The 23,045-nt window shown below is 36.6% G+C and overlaps 5 protein-coding genes across 6 annotated transcripts; 4 read left to right on the forward strand and 1 right to left on the reverse strand.

Moving 5' to 3' along the window:
* Positions 1 to 1,198: 1,198 nt before the first annotated feature.
* LOC146564566 (G2/M phase-specific E3 ubiquitin-protein ligase-like) lies at positions 1,199 to 6,464 on the forward strand. Of its 2 annotated transcripts, XM_085292451.1 has the most exons (8): positions 1,199 to 1,553; positions 1,742 to 1,804; positions 3,630 to 4,055; positions 4,262 to 4,322; positions 4,902 to 5,037; positions 5,259 to 5,354; positions 5,582 to 5,874; positions 6,166 to 6,464. In XM_085292451.1, the coding sequence occupies exons 3-8, from the start codon at positions 3,948 to 3,950 to the stop codon at positions 6,420 to 6,422; spliced, it is 951 nt and encodes a 316-aa protein (XP_085148577.1). In that variant the 5' UTR covers positions 1,199 to 1,553; positions 1,742 to 1,804; positions 3,630 to 3,947; the 3' UTR covers positions 6,423 to 6,464. The 2 variants fall into 2 exon arrangements, with proteins under 2 accessions (XP_085148577.1, XP_085148578.1); XM_085292452.1 differs by lacking the exons at positions 1,199 to 1,553; positions 1,742 to 1,804 and having other exon boundaries at positions 2,251 to 4,055.
* A 213-nt stretch (positions 6,465 to 6,677) lies between these two features.
* LOC146564567 (uncharacterized) lies at positions 6,678 to 8,530 on the reverse strand. The gene is made up of 4 exons (XM_085290212.1): positions 8,106 to 8,530; positions 7,533 to 7,727; positions 7,368 to 7,444; positions 6,678 to 7,110 (listed from the first exon to the last, which is right to left on the reverse strand). The coding sequence occupies exons 1-4, from the start codon at positions 8,136 to 8,138 to the stop codon at positions 6,678 to 6,680; spliced, it is 738 nt and encodes a 245-aa protein (XP_085146338.1). The 5' UTR covers positions 8,139 to 8,530.
* Positions 8,531 to 8,667: 137 nt separating this feature from the next.
* LOC146564568 (C-type lectin lectoxin-Phi1-like) lies at positions 8,668 to 9,845 on the forward strand. The gene is made up of 4 exons (XM_085290390.1): positions 8,668 to 9,144; positions 9,231 to 9,391; positions 9,508 to 9,620; positions 9,716 to 9,845. Exons 1-4 carry the CDS (start codon positions 8,910 to 8,912, stop codon positions 9,843 to 9,845), a joined length of 639 nt encoding a protein of 212 aa, XP_085146516.1. The 5' UTR covers positions 8,668 to 8,909.
* A 2,156-nt stretch (positions 9,846 to 12,001) lies between these two features.
* Positions 12,002 to 12,848, forward strand: LOC146564569 (zinc finger BED domain-containing protein 4-like). The gene is made up of 2 exons (XM_085291785.1): positions 12,002 to 12,365; positions 12,460 to 12,848. Exons 1-2 carry the CDS (start codon positions 12,002 to 12,004, stop codon positions 12,846 to 12,848), a joined length of 753 nt encoding a protein of 250 aa, XP_085147911.1.
* Positions 12,849 to 13,895: 1,047 nt separating this feature from the next.
* Positions 13,896 to 19,120, forward strand: LOC146564570 (uncharacterized). The gene is made up of 7 exons (XM_085292453.1): positions 13,896 to 14,010; positions 14,381 to 14,455; positions 17,127 to 17,252; positions 17,974 to 18,348; positions 18,434 to 18,597; positions 18,737 to 18,849; positions 18,970 to 19,120. The coding sequence occupies exons 1-7, from the start codon at positions 13,944 to 13,946 to the stop codon at positions 19,094 to 19,096; spliced, it is 1,047 nt and encodes a 348-aa protein (XP_085148579.1). The 5' UTR covers positions 13,896 to 13,943; the 3' UTR covers positions 19,097 to 19,120.
* Positions 19,121 to 23,045: the final 3,925 nt, after the last annotated feature.

A 23,045-nucleotide genomic window follows, 5' to 3' on the forward strand; every position in this document is an offset into this window, starting at 1 on the left:
GATAAAGATACAACCACCCACCACCAACAACAACAAAAAACCCAACAAAAAAAAACAGACTGCTTAACTCTATATAATACAAGAAATCATACAATATACAGAACTCATATACCTTTAGTGTAAATGCACACGAAGAACGAAACCCACTGTAGAGTACTCATCTCCTCTTCTTCTCACTGCCACATCAGCAAATACAGCAATGAATATTCGTAAAGCTGCTTTTAGTTCATTTTGGAGAAACTTGACTTGTATGGTTTCTCTGCTTTTACTGCTCATTGCTTCAATTTTATCAAACACACAATCTCACCTTTTTCACATATACTGTAGAGTAGGGATGGGTACCGGTGTCCGGTGCCATGATGGCACCGGTTCTGACATAAACGGTAGTAACCAGACCGAAAAGCAGCGCACATTTCGGTGCTTTATTTCGGTGCTTTTTTTTCCTGAGCTGTGATACACTTTAGATTCTAGCCAATCATTTTACGTTTCCGAGGATAGTAGGCGGGGCCAGGTACGTACGTTCTGTTAGAGCAGAGCTACAGATTAAAAATGCCCAAGGCGAAGCGGTCAAAAGTCTGGCTGTACTTCATAGCAAAATATGCAAACTCAGCAGCCTGCAACAAGTGCTTTAAGCTGATACTGTGATACTGTCAAAGGAGGTAACTATGGGGCGCCGTTTGTAAACTGAAACATGCCGAAATTAACAGCAACATTTTTCCACATTTAGCTCTAAATCTTACAAAAACATGTTTTTTCGTGTCATTTTTTACAACATTTAGTAAAATATTTGTAACTTTTCATATTTAAAACAGGATTTTAAATGTTAAATCTAAATGCTAAATGTTAAATCTAAATGTTAAATGTTAAATCTAAATGCTAAATGTTAAATGTAAATATTATATTTAAATGTAAATGTTAAATGTTAAATGTAAATATTATATTTAAATGTAAATGTTAAATGTTAAATGTAAATATTATATATAAATCTAAATGTTAAATGTTAAATCTAAATGTTATATATAAATCTAAATGTTAAATGTTAAATCTAAATATTATATATAAATCTAAATGTTATATATAAATCTAAATGTTAAATGTTAAATCTAAATATTATATATAAATCTAAATGTTAAATGTTAAATCTAAATGTTATATATAAATCTAAATGTTAAATGTTAAATCTAAATGTTATATATAAATCTAAATGTTAAATGTTAAATCTAAATGTTATATATAAATCTAAATGTTAAATGTTAAATCTAAATGTTACGGGAAACTAAATATTTAGCTAATATGCAAATTTATTGTACGGGTCAACGGAAATACCAAAATAAAAGCTTCAAGAAAACCTCCCGCGCTAAAGTGTGCCGGTCGCGGTCAGGTTCTGTGTTTGCGCTCCTCTTACGGTCACTTTTGACTGCCATGAGCTGCTTCGACTATTCCCTACCAGCATGTCCAGCGATTTAGCTGAAAACATTGGAAGAGCCGTTTTGTCGGCCATCCAACGATTCAGCGGTAATGCACCCTCGACCTCACAAACGCCGCAGCACTTGGTAAGTTTATTGTATAGCATTTTGGACGGGTTGATAGCAGTGTTAGCAAAACTAGCAAAGCTAAATTACTTAGCTAGTACTCAATTATTTCATTTGGTAGGCAGCAGACAGAGATCGAACATCATACAACTCTATTTATTTATTTGGTAGGTAGGTAACAGTCGTTCTTGATGTAAATGTTTCCTTAGGAATCCAGCAATGCACCTGGACCAAGTAGACCTGCCGTCTCCACTGGGATACCATACTGCTCGGTAGGCCTTCTTACACATATCATTTAATTCATTTATCATGAAATTTCCCCTAAGGTATGTTATCTTATCTTAGCTGACTGGTTTTGATATACAGTCAGGTTCATAAGTAGTTGGATACAGACACATTTTCTAATGTTGCTTCTGTACATTACCAGAATGAATTAAAAATGAAACTACTCCAATGCAGTTGAAGTGCAGACTTTAAGTTTTAATTCAGTGGGTTGGACTAAATGAATGCATAAAAATGTGAGAGGGAAAAATTAATTTGTAAACACAATCCTATCATTTCAGAGGCTCTAAAGTAATTAGACAAATTAAATAACTGAAAATAAAATGATAATTTCTATTACTTTATTCAAAACCCTTTGTTGGCAATGACAGCCTGAAGTCTTAAAGTCATGGACACCACCAGATGCTGGCATTCCTCCTTACTAAGGCTCTGCCAGGCCTTTACTGCATTGGCTTTCAGTTGCTGTTTGTTTGTGGGCCTTTCTGTCCTAAATTTAGTCTTCAACAACTGAAATGTATGCTCAATTGGGTTAAAATCCAGTGACTGACTTGGCCATTCAAGAATATTCTATTTCTTTACTTTATTAAAGTCATGGGGTGCTTGGACTGTATGTTTTGGGTCATCTTCCATCTTTATTATTAAATGCTGCCCAATCAATGTGACTACTTTTAGCTGGACTTAAGCAGACAAGTATGTCTCTGAACACATTCAGCTGCTTCAGTCCTGTGTCACATATTCAGTAAACACTACCAGTGCCACTGGCAGCCATGCACGCCCAAACCATCACACTGCCTCTGCCATGTTTTACAGATGATGTGGTATGCTTTGGATCATGAGTCGTTCCACCCTTCTCCATACTTTTTTCTTGCCATCATTCTGGTAGAGGTTGATCTTGGTTTTATCTGTCCAAAGAATGTTTTTCCAAAATTTAGCTGGCTTTTACTAGATGTTTTTTTTTTTTTTTTTGTTAAGTCCATTCTAGCCTTTCTATTCTTGAGGCTTATGAGTGGCTTGCACCTTGCAGTGAACCCTCTGTATTAGGGCTGTTCGATATGACGATATGAAAACATCTATCATTTCATATTATACGCTATCATTTGTTCTGTGGTGTCGCAAAATAAATTTTACGTCAATATTTTTCATCGTTTTGATGGTCACTGTAGTGGCTGTATTAATTTCTTAATTTTCTTTTTTCTGTTATGTTCTCTTTGACCGCATGTTGTCTGTTCACAGTAAAATTTTCAAAATGCAAACACTACGTCTCAAATCAATTCCAGGCCTTTTATCTGCTTAATTGGTAATGACATCATCATTTTAATATGGATACCCTAAATTAAAGCTTAGTCTGCACATCATGTCCATGATATAATTTTGATTGGAATATGTTTCAGTAAACGGGCAACAAAATAAAACTTGTTAGGGTCCAAATACACACTGACCTAATTGCAGGCCTTTGCTACTCTAATTGAGTGCTCAAAGCACTTTATACAACAGATCTCATTTACCCATTCACATGCACAGATTAATACAAGCACTTTTTCTGTCCAACATTCGCACACAGTCATAGTCGGATAAACTCATTGGGAGCTCTAGATTAGAGCACCTGGGAACTGAATCACCAACTTGACCAACAATCACCAAATGCTAATCTACAAGATACAAAAGGTTCAGTTTTCTGTGTAATGGGTAGACAATAGTAAGATGGTCTGAGTCTACAGTTTGTTTGTTTGTTTTTAATGAACAGATAACAGAAACCTTACGGATGTATTGTAATGCATAGGTGTCTATCTGTATCTGTGTTTGAATTCATTTCAGGTTCCTCTTCCATCAGTTCCTCAAGCTCATGCTACGCGCTCACATTTTGTGAGAAAAAACAAGACCTGCAAACACTATACAAAAGATGTTGTGTGCTTGCCCTTGTCTTCAGCATCAACGTTTCTCATACCGAGAGGAGATTCACGAGCAAAACTAGCACAAGATGGCCTTATTGGGAAGATCTCCTTTACATCTGACTGGTCTGAAGCACAACTTAGAGAAGAAATAGCAGCAATCTTCAGAAGAACATTTGCACTGTCAACTGGCCAGACATTCCCTTTTGAGTATTTGAGTACAATTAGAGGATGTAAATGACTAATGAAACCAAATGTTTCTAGCAGTTTTCTTTGGGGTGGCCAAGAAGTTGGCTCGATTTGTTCCACCACCTGCCTCTATATAATGGCAGGGATACAAAAACCTGCACAGGTAAACATTTTATATTGCAGTGCAGAAATATTTATTGTCTAAAAAGTGAGTCTGTTCCCTTAACATAATTTTATTAATTGTATTAATTAATATTGCAGTTTCAGCAGGTGTAAACAGTTTTTAGTGCAGCCATGTGCCTCTGTGTTACCAGTGATTTGGTGCAACTGTATTTGATTTTATGTAGAACATGCTTTCTTTTCCCTCAGGAGGAACCAGAAGAGCTGTCTGATAGTGACTTTGAAAGTCCAGTCTGCCGGAGAAGACGAGGTATGTGATGTGAATGAAAACCTAGTGAGGTTCTAAGCTCGATGACCAGTTAGATTTTGTTACTGCAGTGCGTAATAATTCCTGGGGGGTTTGTTTGATGAGAGCATCGTTAATTTGTCCGATTGGGGCGATCGTGGCTCAAGAGTTGGGAGTTTGCCTTGTAATCGGAAGGTTGCCGGTTCGAGCCCCGGCTCGGACAGTCTCGGTCGTTGTGTCCTTGGGCAAGACACTTCACCTACCGCCTACTGGTGTTGGCCAGAAGGGCCGATGGCGCGATATGGCAGCCTCGCCTCTGTCAGTCTGCCCCAGGGCAGCTGTGGCTACAACTGTAGCTTGCCTTCACCAGTGTGTGAATGGGTGGATGACTGGGTGTGTAAAGCGCTTTGGGGTCCTTAGGGGGGACTAGTAAAAGTGCTATACAAATACAGGCCATTTACCATTTTAATGTTTACGAATTATCACCGGTGATTACAGCCAAGGAGGAATATGTGCCCAACTTTCACTTAAACTAATATAAGGATATATAAAGGCTGTTAACATTATGAAGCAAGTCATGCTGACCTTCTTTCCTTTGTTCAGTGCATCATGCGTTGTCTACAACACCAGGTGAAAGTGAGGCCAAGCATCAGGAAACAGAGAGCTGCATTCAAGAGAGTGAAAATGAGGGACAGGCAGAGGGACAGCAGATGTTTCCATATAATGTGGCAGAATTTGTGTAAGCTGTTGTCTAGGGGTTAAAGAAATCCTTCATTTTAGATGTTGTTTAGGATATTGTTTTGATGCAAGTTTCCAATTTGCATGTTTGGGTTTTTTTTTGCTGAATGACTGCAACTTTAGGATTTACATTTAATTTTATTTATTTTTTTAATGATGTAGTGTGAGAAATTCTTCAAGGCTGACATGTTTTATGATTTCTAATATCTCTTATCTACTTAGCCCTATTTTTCTGGAGGAAGATGAAGCTCTTGAAGAGGCAATTCAGCGTAGCCTCCTAGAAGAGTCTGATAGACAGAGTGAAGTTCATATTTCAAGGTAAGATTTGAAAGTAACCTTTGATAATTGAATATTTTATTTGCATCTTTACTTGCATCATTTTTTTGCAGTTACACAATTACAAAGGTAATTGCTCATTTCTGACTAATTTAATATGGACTATCACAACATAATTATATGTTGTAACTCTGTGCACTTGAGTCAAATGTACAGCAAATTTCCATTTTTCCCCAAGATCTGTTTGTCATTGTCCCTTTTTTATATAGGTCTTTTAAGAAGCTCAGCAAAGAAGAAATTGAAGGTCTTCTTAGAGCTCATAGTGAGAAAGTCATTACACCAGGAACAAGACAACTCCATATCAGTCGAGCCAATGTGTGGTCGACTGCTTTGCGTCAGTTCAAGAGACCCAAGTTTGCAGAAAGCTGTGAGATGCTTTATGTCACATTTGCAAGCGATGAACATGATACAGAGGAAGATGCTGCTGACCTTGGGGGGCCAAGGCGGGAGTTTTTCCGTTTACTGGTGAAGGCCATCTTTCAGGACAGTGGTGCTTTTGAAGGTAATAGGATTTCACAGTCAAACTAACTAACTAACTTACTTACTTACTCAAGGCCTAAAGGCTTGTTGACGACACTCGTTTTTATAATGTTACAAATGCAACAACCACCTGATCTGAACATTGTTTGACAGAACATTAACAAGTTAATAAATGACTACAGATAATAAATCTGTTATGTTCTGTGTGTCTGAAACAGTAAAAAAAAAAAAAGTAATACATTTTTGTCTGTCAATCTCAAGATATCAGTTTGGGGTCTGTACAGAATATACTTTTTTGTGTGTTATTTTTCAGCTACACCAAATGGATGCACACTGAAATTTAACATCCTACACTTGCAAAATGGAGTATATCGAACCATTGGCAGGATGTTGTCCACGATAATAGTGCAAGGTGGAGAAGCACCTGCCTTTCTCTCTCCACATGTAGTAGACTACATTGTGTCAGGAGACATTCTTCAAGTACACCTAACACCGGATGATATAGGTGACCCTGAGTTAAGAGAGAATCTGAAAAAGGTGAATTGCAATATTATAACAAGAATATTGTAATATTTCCTATATTCACAAGTCTTCTGGTCTTCTTTTATAATATATAATAAATACACTTTTGGTTATTAGAGGCAATTCCATGTATTATATTTTCAATTTGTTTCCTTTTTGTTAAGAAATATTGCAATTTTGTTAAGAATAAGAATAATTTTACTAGTTCATAGCTTAAGGAGTAACATTTTCCCTTTTGTTTTCACCTTCCAGAGGCAGCTGCTACAGCCAATTGATGAGTTTTTTCTTTTCCTGGTTTTCCTGTCAGTTGGTTTGAAGGAGAGGGACCCGGCACACCGATTTAACATACACCAGTCCACAGTGAGCCGCATTATTGCAACATGGACAAATTTCCAGAGTTACAGACAAGCTTTTCAGATGCAGAAGCTCTTCTTCTGAGCACACAAACACACAATCTGATGGCAAGATGTCATACCCCTCCAGAGGCAAGTGCGGTGTTGGTGGTGCATCGCGGTGTAGTGTGATGTACCGGGTTGTCAAAACCGGCTGCTGATATGACAGAACACTGCCCTCCTGCACCAGCCCAAAGGCACTTTCCACAAGGGGCTTGTCAGGTCTCATGTTCATTGTGGTCACAAGTGGCCTGTCCTCAATATTAAATTTTGCATATGCCTCCGTTATTCTGAACAAGCAGGGATCTGGTAACGGACCCACCATGCCTCTGTAGAAGCCACTCCTAAAGAAAACATCAATGACAATAATGTAAGGAAGAAGGTTGTTATACTGAACAACAACTAAACTAAAAACTAAAAGGTGTAAAACAGTGGTGCATAAGTTAGAGACTGGGATGTATATGTACATGACTGAGTTAGCCGTCTTCAGAAAGTGTAATGTTGTATGTAAATTAATACCTATTCTGACACATGTATGTATGAAAAAAAATAGCAACATACATTTTTAACACGTGAAACCAAATTTTACAAATCTAATTACCGTACTCCAGTCTGGGCCATCCTATTTGGTACCGGCTTAGTGAAGATCATGGAGTTGATGGGTCCTGGCTTCACACCCTAACAGAAGACACATTTACTATGGATGGTGTTGCTGTTCATATGTAAACATGGACTAATTCAAAAACTTTAACCTCATTTAAATTACCACTGTCCGTGGCTTGTGCCATTGCTGTTCAGATTCCGTGCAGCTATGCACAGGGGGGACAACCGGCACTCTGAGTTGTGAGTAGTGTGCTGTTTGGAAGAGCAGTGCCACTGTGTGATTGCACATAACAGCGCCTGCCACACAGGAGCACTGGCTATGTGTCAGTATCACCGGCGATGAATCCAGAAGCTTAATCTAAGAAGAAAGAACGAAAATTAAAAATGTAACATCTTCATGGAAGAGCCGAACAGGAACATAGTTCAGTGTTATGGTTACGTACCCTCCTGAATGCTTAGTGTTTCCTTCTCTCCCTATTAAAACAACTTAACCATGCTTGATAACTGTAATAACTTAGATTGTGTATATTTGCAGTATTAACTTGTTGTCAAATGTTTCTGATCACCCAAACACACGTTGATTTAACTATCTGACTAGTCAAATTAGGAGTGATAAAGCAGGGAGACAAGGAAAACATTCAAGTTGATGGGCCTTTAGGAATGAACTTAACTAATGCTTAAATAAACTGAACCCCACTGAACGGGGATTAACAACTTTACACAGCTTCCTGCCTACACTTAGTCTGTGTGGTGCCTCACTCTTCCTCATTGACCTGTAGCACAGGGCTCTCACACCGACCTCCCCTGACAACCTGTCTTTATTGGACACTGAATAAAGATACAAGTACCATTAGCATTATTTCTGTATTACTCATTTCAGCATGTCTTAAACATATATATTTTACACTTAGCAAGAGTAGCATTAGGTAGTTAACTACCTCCATAGTTAGCCAACTACCTAACGCCATTATAACAGTGTCTAACTACAAAAGTGACATTAGTTAAGAAAACCTCAACTATAGTTTAGGACGACATAAAACACCGTTTAAGAAAACATGTAATGTAGAGAACTGACATCAAATGAAGGACATAGCGGAGTAACGTAGTGTTTGCATTTGACGTTAGCTAGCGTTTCTTTGTCGGTTAATTTACGTTTTCTTACCTTCGTAGTCCCAATAAAAATGCATTTTATACTTTTTATTATCTGAGTGGATTTAATTCATACTAAAAGATTTAAATAAATCTAAAAAAGACTAAACTAAAAACGTTTAATTAGAACAGAAGAGGAAATACTTTAAACAGTAGTAAAATGATAATAAATGAATAAATAAATAAATTGAGATCCACCATATTCTAAAAAACAAATTTTAATTTTGCAGATGTCACATTAATTTATGAGATTGATGAAACTGAGCTGAACCAACTGAAAGAAAACCAAACAACTTTAAATGCTGTCAATCATAACCTGACAAAACTCAACAACCAACTCAGCTCAGACAATGAAGACTTGAAGAGGAACCAAACCAAGCTCACACTCCAGATGAACAACCTGACTCAAGTCTTTAATGTCTTAGATAAAGAGGTGACAAACCTGACAAAAGAAAACCAGAAACTTAAAGGGAAAAATGAGGAGCTGAAGACTCAGAATAAGGACCTGGAGGCAGAGAAGAAAAACCTAACAGAACAAACGCAACAGATGACGACACCATGGGATGAGCTCAATGTTAGTCGAGCTCAGTGGAGCATTGATGCCTACTGTCCCCGAGAAAATAACAGTATGTTCCAATTACATTACCTACAATAATACCAAATTTAACAGCAATATGCAGTGATGTTTATTAATTGATCTCCATCTTTGCAGACAGAAAGTGTAACGCTTGTCAGAAGGGCTGGGAATTAAATTCCAGCTGCTATGCAACTAATAATGCTGACCAAGGTGAATGGAAAACCTGGGAAGAAGCTCGAAAAGACTGCAGAGGAAAGATTTCAGATTTGGCTGTTGCAATTAATGAAGAAGAAATGGTAATGACAGCACAGAGAGACTCTTTATTACAGACTTAGTTAAATAGATCTGAACTCAGTCAGCGGTTTAAGCAAAGTATTTAAATATCTCTGATCATTTTCCCCTTTTTTTTCAGAAAATTATTCGTGAAAAGAGTTGGCAAAATAATGAAAACAAAGGATACTGGATTGGCCTGAGAGTTGAAGATGGGAAATGGAAGTGGCTGGATGGAAGGAATCTGACTAATAAGTAAGAGACAATTAAAATATTTGCCAAATTTGGAATAAATTAGTTACAATGTACAAGTGTCCATCAACCTTGAGCAAATTTGTTACTTTCCTCAGCTCCTGGATCGACCAGTCATCTCCTTCTGATGGTCACTGTGCAATCTCTCTCCAAAACCAAGGATTTAAATCAGTCAGCTGTGATGAGAAGAACCAATGGATCTGCAAGAAGAAAGCTTTGTCTGTTTGAATGCTGAAAAGTAAATACTTCAGAAGACTACTGGATATTCAGAAACTACTATATTAATATTGATGTTAATATCAATAAAAAAATATTAATGTAATTTATAAATAGAATATTAAAATGTGAAGACTGATTTATGATTTTTGTATAGTTTTAATGCCAAGACAATCTTGCGGGTCCTTGTTTTCAGTTACCGTCTGTAACCTTGTTAAAATGTGCTTAATTCCTAAAATTAATTCTGAAAAACGAGTTGACGTTTTACCGAAGCACATCTGATCTATTAAAAGCCTGGAGGTTATAAATAAATGGTTTAACATGTGACCCATCTGCAATTGAGCAGGTAACAACCCAGAACCAAAGAACCAAGGTCACCCACAGTAATAACAGACACAAGCATTGATTCAATAAATGTCCTCACATCTAACCAAACACAATATCATACCTCTCACTGTATCATACACATGCCTGTATGTGTAGACTAGGCTCAAGAAAGTGAGATAGGATGGGAATAATGGAAATTCTTTTCAAACATAAAATCATAGAAAAAATATTGTTTATTGAGGTGCATGTGAATTTACTATGTTTTTTATAGAAAAAAAGAGCAGTCACCTCCAGTGTCTAATTTAATCTCTCCAAAAGTTGATTCTGTTCATCTGGATTTATTCTGTTCATCTCGACAAATTTAATCTAATCTAATCTAATTCCTTGAATTATAGCTTTATAAATTTTTTTCTTCCATTGCAGTGTTTGTTTTTGCAGCTGACAAAACAGCAGCAACTGAACATGTTAACATGTGAATTCAATTAATGCTAAGAGGAATTAAAGCACTTTTGAAAGCATACGAGGGTCCAAACCAGTTAAGGTAGATGAGTGATTCCAAAAAGTGTGGGCCGGGGCCCCCTGGTGGGCTTCCAAAGTACTGCAGATGGGCCACAGTAAAAAAAGAAATTCAGTTTGAAATAACTCACAAGCATGTACAGTTATAGATTTATATACATTTATTTATTTATGTAAAAGTAAATTAAAACTGCTAATATCAGGTGTTTGGTTTATGATGTTACTCATTATTCTGACCTAAATTTAATGTTCTTTCATTGAAGTTTGTGTGATATGGCTAGATAACATTAACAACTGATAACTTTTCAGGAAAATACATCACTTTCTTTCTTTTGATTAGAATGAAGATTTAAGATTTGGGTGGGCTGCTGGTATTTATGGTTTTTAAGTGGGCTGCACTAGGTTTAGGTTTGGTTTGCTGCTGGCATCTTGAGATCTTAAGTGACTTGATTATTGGTTGCAACCTGCCCCTTTCTATTGTGTAAAACAAGAATTTTCTGCACTTTCTGACAGTAGTTGACAGAAAATACAGTCCGGTATGTTGCAGAACAATTACATCAAAAACAGAGAACCTCGCTGCTGAGAGACGTTCAATGTTAAAAACTCAGTTGAGTGAGACCGATCATGTTTCAGTCACTGTGGACATTTAGTCAGACCGAAGGATGAGGGGTTTCCTTGGTATCACTGTGCACTGGATACAGAAAGAGACAGAGAGGATGCAGTGGAAATCCAAACTGCTGGCCTTTGACCACTGCAAAGGATTACACACTGGTGAAAGAATCTGTGAGAAATTTGAAGCTATATGTGATGAATACAACATCAAAGATAAACAAGACTAAATTATTAGTGACAATGCTGCCAATATGTGGAGAGCATTCACTGTGTGCTTCCCCACTGAGCAAGCTGAGGAACATGATGATGACGGTGATCATCTTGATGATCCAGAGCTCTGGCACGATTTAACCTTTGGAAGATCAGGAAACAGTAGGTGCTGCTATGGCAAAGACACAGTGCCTGCAGTGTTTTGCGCGCACACACTTCAGCTGGTGGTGAGAGATGGTTTGTCAGAGACCAAAGTGGCATCTCCTTCACTTTCAAAGTTATCTAAGCTCAGCTCTCTACTGCACACAAGCACAACATTCAAATATGTTTTTGAAGGTGAACAGAAAGGGATCCCTGCTGCTGTAATCACAAGATGGAATTTAACACTGAGACAAGTAAATGCAGCTCTCCAATGTGAACATCTAAAACTCTGCGCTGTTCTTGAAATGGCTGGGCACAAGGAGTTATTATTCACAACACGAGAGTGGAACCTGTTGAAGGAGATGGTGGACATCTTGAAGCCTTTTGGAGACGCAACAGATTTGACACAAAGTGGGAAAATAGTCACGATCAGTGTTGTTGTTCCATCCGTGCTGTCCCTCAATCACCACCTTGAGAAACTGAAGCCTCAAGTCTGTTTCCTGAGTGGTCTGGTCAGGAGTCTCCAAGCATCTTCGAACAAAAGATTTCTTGGACTCTTTATCAGTGTGCGAATGGCTAGAACAGAAGATGGGATCACTGCCCCCTTTTCAGATCCAGTGTACCTTAAAGTAGCTGCTTTGGATCCAGCATTTTCTCTGTTGTGGGTGGAACACCATGTGTTGGGCAGTTGTGACATAAAGACAGAGGTGACACAAAAAGCTAAAGGTAAAGATTGAATACAGTGTATATTTTTTTCTGTATTTTTTTTGTCTAAAATTGTAAGAAAGGCTCTTTTGCTGTTGTTAATTTGTTTTGCCAGATCTGATTCTGCAAGATGCTGCAGATCCTGCAAAGTCAGAGCAACCTGTGACTCCTGGTGAGAAACATCAAGAGGACTGTGAAGATGGAGGACTCTTTGCTGCTTACTGTAAGAGGCAGAAGAAAGATGTGGGGAAGAGTCCAGCTCTACAGCTAAGTCACTACCTGGATATTGTTGATGGACAGAACGTCCCCTTGTTCTGGGCAATGAACATGCAGACTCTTCCTTCTCTGTTTCATGTGGCCACCAGAGTTTTGGCAGTACCTGCATGTAGTGCTCCTGTGGAGCGAGTTTTCAGCTATGGTGGCATCATTCTATGGCCTCATCGTGCACAAATGACTGACAGACTTTTGGCCAATTTGGTCTTTTGCAAATGCAGTGCAGAATAGTTAACTGAAATAACTTAAAGTGCACATTCTTGTTCATCGTTCATTTACATATATATTTATATATATATATACATATATAATGTTTTTGGTTTTTTTCCTCTGTCACTCACACATGGACACATACAAACACACATGTTCACACCTGTGACAGACTAGATGAGAGAGAGAGGCTAAGCTAAGCACACTGCACTAAATTTACTGCGATGGTTCATTGTTTTGTAAATAAGGAAATTGCAGCACTTTTTTTTTCAACAGGAAGTTCTGCTTTTGCATTTTTCACTGAATGTTTATTCTGTGAATTTGTAATTTAGAGGAAGACTATTCTTGCAGCAACGTTTAATTGAGCTGTACATTATAAAGGTGGAACTTCAGAATTAGTTTGTGCATATTTTGTAAGTTCACTTGTTTCATCAGGTGTTGAGATAAATACAGATTTAAAAAAGAACACATGGTCTATTATTTACATTTAACATATAACTGCAACATTGTTTAAAAAAAGACTTGAAAGGACTTGAAATTCAAAGTTTAGGACTTGGGACTTGACTTGAAAGTAGTCTGTCTTGACTTAAGACTCTGACTTGCCTGACTTTACTTGAGACTTGACTCGTGACTTGATGATATAGACTTGAGACTTACTTGAGACTTGCAAAACAATGACTTGGTCCCACCTCTACACCATCTACAAGAAACCATAATTAGGCTGATGCCAAGGACCCTAACCCTTGGGCCAAACTACAGATAGAAACCTATAGTCTATGGGCCAAGTTGGAAAAAAAACTCCTAAAAAACAGCACTGAGGGACAATAAATTGAATTATTTTGCTTCACAGTTTATAGTAAATTAACATTTAAAGTCTAATGTACACACTAGCCATCTGTTCACAACATATTCACCGCTCACAGTAATAGTATTATCTTTTCATCACACTGTAAAGTGTTTGAGGTTCTTCCAGCCAGACATGTATGCAAATTACATTCAAAGCCAAAGGCAGAAGTTGGTGTTAGAAACAGCTTCTCTCATTTATGCCCTGTGGTTCAAATACAATACTCTTCTCTGTCTACGAGTCACAAAAAACCAAACAGAAAGACTGTAAGGATGGCAGAGGACGAGGTTAACTACGCATCAGTTGTATTTAAACCTAACCAACAACAAAAATCAGAAGGTAAGTTAAGCCTTTCAAATGTACAGCGTAAAGAAAAAGAGATTCATAAACTCAGAGTACTTGTGTAGTCTTTTCAGTATAATGGATGTGAAGACACACACTATTATTTTCACTTCCCATTTAAGCAACCTGCACCGAAGAATACAATATGAACAAAAAATTAAAAAAAGATTTCAGAAGAATGTAATGAAGCATATTTAAAGGTTTTTAAGGCAGTTGATCCTTTCTTCCTCTTAGGCAATAGTTTTAAGACAGGGGGGAAAACATGGATTAAAGATACTGTAATATTAAGTCCAAATAATGAAATGAGCATTAGAATGTCCTGTTATTTGATAACTTGTGATTACTAATTCATTTTTAAACCTTTCAGTTAAAAAGGAAGAAACAGTGTATGATGAAGTAAAGGTGCAAAATAAGGCAACAGAACAAACTCCTGTCACAAATGGTGAGTAGTCAAATGAAAAACATGAAAGCATTTCTTCTTTTTTCCCCGCCTGGTTCTTTTGCCATCAGAATTGTTGTCTAAAGGCCAAGAAAGATGCCCAATGGATTCACTCTACCAAGTGGACCATCCCGGCCTTGCCATATTGGTCCATTTGATTGACCTTTGTTTTTATTGTTTATTTATTTTATTTTCAGTTGTTACATATGGGACAGACATGACTGGGGGAAAGGAAAGGGAGAAAGAAAGAGAGGGAGGGAGGGAAAGAAAAACAGCGGGGAAGAGGAACGGTGAAAATGGCACAAAAAAAAGTTGGGCATGGGGGGGGCAAAAAAAAAAAAAAAAAAATATATATATATATATATCTATATATATATATATATATATATATATATATATAGATAGAGAGATATATATATATATATAGATAGAGATATATATATATATATATAGATAGAGAGATATATATATATATATATATATATATATATAGATATAAATAAATAAATCACCTGGATCACCTGTTGAGAAAAAAAAAGAGAAAACAAGCAAAAAAGAGAGCAAGATGAGGTAGCAGCCAAAAAGGGTGTAGTTTGTATCCGTGAGCACCTGGCCCGACCGAGCCACAGGCGCCAGGCCCCGACAAGCAGCCACCGGGAGTGAGCTGGTGCATACCTGAGCGCCCAGCCCCGAACACCGAGAACCACCAATACACCAATGTCTGAGGGCATCAGCCACTGGCAGGGGGAGTGGTGGGGGGATATAGGCCTCCATACCTTGGAGGGCTTGAGATGCTGCAGTATGCAAAAAAAAGTTTAATTAGAACAGAAGAGAAAATACTTTAAGCAGCAACAAAATATACAGTTTGTTACATCCTGAGAAAAAAGTAAAACATCTGAACCTTAACCCATGCATTTAACTTATTGAAAACTAAACTTCAGACAGAAAGGCCCACAAACAAACAGCAACTGAAATCTGCTGCAGTAAAGGCCTGAAAGGCCATTTAAAATGAGGAAACAGCACGTGGCGATGTTAGCTGTGATGTGATGTTGTGGTGTCAGTTATTTAATTTGTCCAATTACTTTTAAACTTGGGTCAAAAATGCTTGTTATGGAAAATGTAACAATAACCTGCAACACACCCAGTGCCATTGCAATGTGGAGAGAGCATCCCAGTGAAACACTAGGACCATCTCTGAATTGTGGCCACCGCCCTTACATCTTATATACAGAGACACAGACAAAGAACATTCCACAAACTCTTCCATGTTGGCCCCTCTCACAGGGGGGCTATACCTTCTCCCTCACAGAGAGAATTATGACCTTGTTTTCTGCTTGGCTGTCACCTAAGGATATACATCCCTGATAAGGAGGAGTCCCACTATCTGTTTAACATCTCCCATTACAATGGCCTCACTGTGTTAACATTCCACATGCATGCAAACTGGTGACAGGAGTGCTCTTACTATGGTAAAGTGAGAAACTGATATTACTATAACTAATGTGATATGTTAAAATAAGTGATTAATACATGAGAAAAGAAATTTGCCTCCACATGCTTTAGTTACTCAAATTGTTATGCAATCTTTTTGTTCAACCCACTGATTAAAGCTGGAAGTCTGCACATTCAAATTCAAATTTTATTTGTCACGTACACAGTCATACACAGTACGATATGTAGTGAAATGCTTGGACAACTGCTCGTGACCTAAAGAAAGCAAAAAAGGAAAAGGCTATGAATGAGATAGGAAATAAATATGAAAAATTAAAAAGGGTAAATTTAACTAGGAAGGAATAAAATATAAATTAAGGTTAAAAAGGAAATAACTGTACAACACAAATTAGAATGAAGGGTAAATTTAACTGGGAAGAATAAGATAAAATATATAAATTAAAGTTGAAAATAAAATAACTGTACAACAAAATACACAATATAGAACTATATAAGAATGTATGAAGAAATATAAATAAATATATACACATAACAGCAGCTGTACAAGTATTAACTGGAAATGAAGAATATAATGTCCAGTGTTGTGCAATCCACATTATGTCTTGTGCAGTGCAAATATGCTTAAAGTGATTTAAGTGATGAAGTGAAAACAATGTCCAGAATGTCCAGTGTGTGTGTAAGAACTGTATGTGTGGGTCAGTACTGTGTGGTGGTGTGATTGAGAGACCGTATCGCCTGCGGGAAGAAGCTCCTCCTCAGTCTCTCTGTGTTGGTCTTCAGGGAGCGGAATCGCTTTCCTGACCTCAACAGAGAGAACAGTCTGTTGTTGGGATGGCTGAGGTCCTTCACGATCTTCCTGGCCTTGGTCCAGCACCGCCTGCTGTAGATTGAGTGCAGGTCAGGGAGCTCTGAGCGGATGGTGCGCTCAGCTGATCGCACAACCCTCTGTAGAGCTCGTCTGTCCTGCATGGTGCTGTTTCCGAACCAGGTTAAGATGTTTCCCGTCAGGATGCTCTCTATGGTGCACCAGTAAAAGTTCCTGAGCACCTTGGAGGGCAGTTGGAAGTCTCTCAAGCGTCTGAGGTGGTAGAGACGCTGACATCAACTGCATCTGGGTTGTTTCATTTAAAATTCACTGTGATAATGTACAGAACTAAAATGAGAAAAAAAAGTTGTCTCTGTCAAAATATTTATGGACTTAACTGCATTTCTATCTGTTTAGCCCCTGCAGAATTCTTGTCTGACAAGAAATCAAACAGCAGATGTCGCCACTATCAGCAGTTGGCTTGTTGTTTGGGCACGCTTTGTATAATTTTGGTGTTGGGTATCATAGCAGTCGGTGTCTATCGTAAGTATGAAAACATCCATGCATTAACTCAGTCTTAGACATAAATAACAGCACTTTAGATGAATTATATTAGTCACAAGAAAATGTTGTTAAACAATGTTTATCAACATTTTGTTCAGGAAACAAATAAGACTAATTTCTTGATTAATATATTTTTGACCATTTAAAAAATACTTGTGATTTTTCAGTTTTAACTTTTTCTTTTTAGATGCAAATTCCCACAAAAAATATGCAAACCAAGAAATGATCCCAAACAAAGCAGTTGATGCAATTTTACACTGTAAATATTCTATAATAACATTGAATACAGTGGTTTTAATGTGATACACAAGGAAACATAACAGTAGTCATTAGGACAGTCCTTATGCTGTGACTGCTGACACAACCAGTCTGCAGCTACATTACCAAAAGAATCCCCAACAAAAATGCACTTTTATACTTTTAATAACATTTTCATAAAATTAGAACCTCTATTGCATTGTGGGAATTTTCATCTCCTTTACCCATTAAGGAAATATTAGACCAATTATAGAATTGTGGGTTTTATTCATATTAAAAGATTTTGTCATAAAATCTAAGAAAAAAAGGGTAGCTAGTAAAAGAAGTTTAATTAGAACAGAAGAGAAAATACTTAATAAGCAGTGGTAAAATTATAAAAACAAAATGTGAAAATGAAAACTTCATCATTACCATGTCTTAAAAGCTAATTTTAATTTCGCAGATGTCACATCAATTCATGAGATTGATGAAACTGAGCTGAACCAACTGAAAGAAAACCAAACAACTTTAAACGCTGTCAATCGTAACCTGACAAAACTCAACGACAAACTCAGTTCAGACAATGAAGACTTGAAGAGGAACCAAACCAAGCTCACACTCCAGATGAACAACCTGACTCAAGTCATCACTGTCTTAGAGAAAAATGTGACAAACCTGACTGCAGAAAACCAGAACCTTAGCAGGAAAAATGAGGAGCTGGAGACAGAAAAGAAAAATCTAACAGACCAAATACAAAACATGACAACATCGTGGAATGAGCTCAATGTTAGTCGAGCTCAATGGAGCATTGATGCCTACTGTCCCAAGACCAATAACAGTATGTTCCAAATATATTAGTACAAAAATACCAAATGTAATATAAATATGCAGTGATGTTTATTAATTGATCTCTATCCTTGCAGACCGAATGTGTGTTGTTTGTCAGGATGGCTGGGATTCCTTCCAGTCAGGCTGCTATGCAATTAATGATGCTCAAGCTTCTGAGCAGAAAACCTGGAAAGGTGCTCAAGATGACTGTATAGGAAAGATTTCAGATTTGGCTGTTTTGAATAATGAAACAGAAAAGGTAATGAGAAACCAGCGGGACTCTAAATCTAATCTAAAAATAATTTGTGCCACAACGTTTTAGGAAAAATATTTATTATATTTATTGATATGATATGTGATCTATTTAATATCTCTGAAAACTTTCTTTCTATTCTCAGAGTTATATCAGTGGCAACACCTGGTGGAATTTAGGAAACCGTGCATACTGGATTGGTCTGAGAGTCAAAGATGGGAACTGGAAGTGGGTGGATGGAAGGAATCTGACTAACAGGTAAGAGACACCTTGAATCAAAAATCATTTTAAATATTTTTGAAAATTCGGGATAAATTAATTATGTCTTATTTTATGTCAATATTGATTCCCCTTCATCAAACCTGTGATTTTTCTTAGTGCCTGGATCCCAGGGTCTCCTCTTGATGGTCAGTGTGCAATCTCTGTCAGAAGTCAAGGATTTAAGTCAGTGAGCTGTAGTGAGCGGAACCGATGGATCTGCAAGAAAAAAGCCTTAACTCTTTGAATACTGCAGTACAACGTCACATGACTCCTGGATGTTCTGAAAATATAATATTAATAATGATGTTCATATCAGTAAAAATATAAGTAAATATATAAATATATTGAAATATGAAGACTGCTTTATGATTTTTGTATATTTAAAAAAACATGCCGTTAAAAGTATTTTAATTTTACTTAGAAAGAAAAAAGGAAGTAAATTAACAACCTGTTTTTGAAATCAAATAATTGCCATATTGTTACTGACTTTCTCTTTTTAACAAAAGTTTTAAACAAAAGTTGTAGCTAAAACAACACTTTCCAAACTGCTGTAACATGATGAGGAAGAAAGAGAGCTGGCCTCTATATTTGGACTGTCAGCATCAGCCACAGAGCAGCAGAGAAGAACAGGAAGTTCAGCTCATATAAGTTTTATGTTTTGTATTTTATACATATTCTTTGTCAAATCAAGTCCAGTTTCTCAACATTGTTATTATATTGTATTTGGTGGGGGTTTTAATAATTTTTGTTTTCTTTCAGTTTTACATTTTCCAAATTAGATTCAATTACTTTTCAGTGGCTCTATATTTTAATTGCTAACACATTCAATTGGAGGTTCACTGGTTTCCTGCAGGAGATGCAAAAATAATACTAGCAAATCAAACACACAACCCTTGTGAGAAGGGAGCAGCTGAAAGTAACATACAGATTCAGGTACTTTCAGAGAAAAGTTATTAACTTGAGTTTAGTTTCTATCAGGCTCAATACTAATTTTAGTTAAACTATAACACGGTAATAGTGTAGCACAGGGCAATATCTAAGAAGCTCAGAATGGTTATTGGAAATGTTTGCTCTGCATAAATGAGTACATCCATAATTTTTCTTACAAGGTCTGAAAATAAGTTGTTAAACAAAGTTTTTAGTTTAGATGCATGGTAGTTTGCTTACTCATTAATCCCAAGACAATCTTGTAGGTCCTTGTTTTGAGTTGTCGTCTGTAACCTTGTTAAGATGCGCTTAATTCCTAAAATTCACTTTGAAAAATGATTTGAAATTTTACTGAAGTACATCGGATCTATTGAAAGAATGGAGGATATAAATAAATGGTTTAACATGTGACTCGTATACATTTGAGCAGGTAACAAGCCCGAACCAAAGAACCAAGGTCACCTACAGTAATAACAGACACAAGTGTTGATTCAGTAAATGCCCTGACATCTATATCACTATAATCACTAAACACTATATCATAGCTCTCACTATTATACACATACCTGTATGTGTAGACTAAGCACATAAAAGTGAGAGGCGATGGGAATAATTTATCAAAAGCTTTTTTTTCATCCAAAACATGATCTAAAATGGAAATTCTTTTGAAACATTAAACATATTGCTTATTGAGGTGCATGTGTATGTTATTATAAACGTGTTTTACTTTTTTTTTTAAAAAAAGCAGTCACCTCAAGTGTCTAATTTAATCTAATTCCTTGCATCAAAGCTTCATGAATTCTTTTCTTCCATTGCGATGTTTGTTTTTACAGCTGACAAACCAGCAGCAACTGTGCGATGTTAACATATGAGTTCATTAATGCTAAGAGGAATTAAAGCACTTTTGAAAGCATAAGAGGGTCCAAACCAGTTAAGATGTAGATGAGTGATTCCCAAAGTGTAGGCTGGGGCCCCCTGGTGGGCTGCCAAAGTACTGCAGATGGGCCACAGTAAAAGCAGAAATTCAGTTTGAAATAATTCACAAGCATGTACAGTTACATATTTGTATACATTTGTTTATTTATGTAAACGTAAATTAAAACTGCTAATATCACATATTTAGTTTATGATATTACTCATTATTCTGACCTAAATTTAATGCTCTTTCATTGAAGTTTGAGTGATATGGCCGGATAACATTAACAACTGATAACCAACAGGTGGTGTTGTTTATGTTTTTGAATAAACATTTTATGAAAATACATCACTTTCTTTCTTTCTTTCTTTTTACTAGAATGAAGATTTACGATTTGTTGTAGAGAACAGCTGTAGAGTTTTATGATCAGCTGCTTTGCAGCGGCGATACCAAACACAAGTACAGTACACTGTGTTTAAATGCCCTCAGAGGCAGTAGGTCAGCAGTGCCTGTTGGCGTAGGAAGTGCTTTCAGTATTTTTAGGAAGAACGATTCTTCTTGTTCTTCCTTCATCACTGCTGTAGTGTATCGGAACCACAACCATGTTGACCAGTGTGACGATAAAACAACATGTGCAGTGGAGGGATAGTGGCTCTATTGGACAGATAATTTTAATTATGGAGCTGCCAGGCAACAGTAAATAAGGAAGAACATGCAGAGGATTGGTGCATAGTATAGTACATTGTAGTTTAAGCTGGAATAGTAATTAGGTTTAGGTTTGCTAAAATAATCCTGGATAAAAAAAAAAAGTAGTTTACACATCCTCCTATGTTTATAATAGTTTCTATTGTGTGTCTGATCAATGTTTGTTCCTCCGTATTAACCATCTGTTCGACTTCCTTTACTGTCTTTCATGCAGTGCATGCTGAAACAAGCTTGAGCACCCACATACGTGCAAAGAGACTGAAAAAGATATTGACAAATCGTTACATTAAAAAGGAAAATTGTGTGTTTGTTTTAAGGGTCTTCAGTCATGGCAAGAAAAAAAATGTCAATACCAAAAAAACAACAGCTGAGGAAAGGTGAACTAGCAGCCGAAGAACAAGCTGCAGATTAACTTTGTGGGTTAAAACTGCTAATAATCTGTCCTGTCACACCAACTCAGCATTGTTTCTTCTAACACAGCGATCAACAAACTTCTCTATCATGTTTAAAATTAGTTAAAAATGCTGTTTCACAATTTAAAAATACGCAAATGTTCCTTTATTTTGTAAGCATCACATTTTTCATAATGATTAATGTTTTTTGAACCACAACATGAAAAAGTATGATGAGACTTACAAAGAAATACAGTACATATAACAGTCATACATGTATTTGAAATTTCATCTTTGTGTCATGTTTATTCCAGTCTCATGTAAGGAAACCTTAAACCATGAAGATTTCTATTTTACAGCTTTTCTATTTAAAGTGTATAATTTAATTTACTTTTATGGCAAATTTAACTCACCAAGCTGCTTTTTGTATGTGAAAGAGAGTTGGTAAGTAGAAGAGTTCATACTTGAGTAATTGTGAAGTAAAGGTTTAGAAAGTCTGATTGTTTTTACAGAGGAAAGATACACTCAGCAGACTCATATAACCAAGTTTCACAGCCTCCTCCAGAGTAAATAGACTCAGCACATTCATAACTGAGGTAAACGGAGGAGTAACAACCTACACTATTTTTACAGCAGTCAAGTTTATTTGTCCTACAGCAGCCACCGTAGCTAGGATTATGCACTTCAACTGAGAAGTGCAGGAAAACTGAATTCAGCTGACTATGATCTGCAACCTACTAACAGCTAGCAGGGATATTTTCCACATTGTACCTTTAAGAAGAAAAACGGTTGGATGTATGAATCTAAAATCTAAATCGATGATTTCACATAGACATACGCAATTTGAATCTACTGACAATGAAGATTAAAAGTTAAAAATGAGGCTCTTCTATTCATAAATTCATAGCTGTTGTAACATGTTTGATCAAGATGAGGTAGAGGAAGAGTTGGCCACTACATTTGGATGTCATTAACAAAGCACCCTGTCAACGTCAGTCACAGAGCTGCAGTGAGGAACGGGAAGTCCAGCTTATGAAATGAGTCTCATGTTGTCTGTTTTACATATGTTGTTTTTCCAGTTTGTGTTCAGTGTTTTTCAGTTAATTTTCAGAGTGAATTATTTGTTTTGGTTAGTTTTATATATTTATATCCATTTTAGTTTTGTATATATCTTTTTGTTTATTTTGTTAGTATCAACTATAATATGTTTGGTATTTTTTAGATGTAAAAAGCTATCAGTTGTTATTGATTCA

The sequence above is a fragment of the Mchenga conophoros genome, linkage group LG11 (assembly GCF_057382185.1).
Source record: "Mchenga conophoros isolate Kocher_MC1m ecotype Shallow Benthic linkage group LG11, M_conophoros_male_GT1.1, whole genome shotgun sequence".
NCBI lineage: Eukaryota > Metazoa > Chordata > Actinopteri > Cichliformes > Cichlidae > Mchenga > Mchenga conophoros.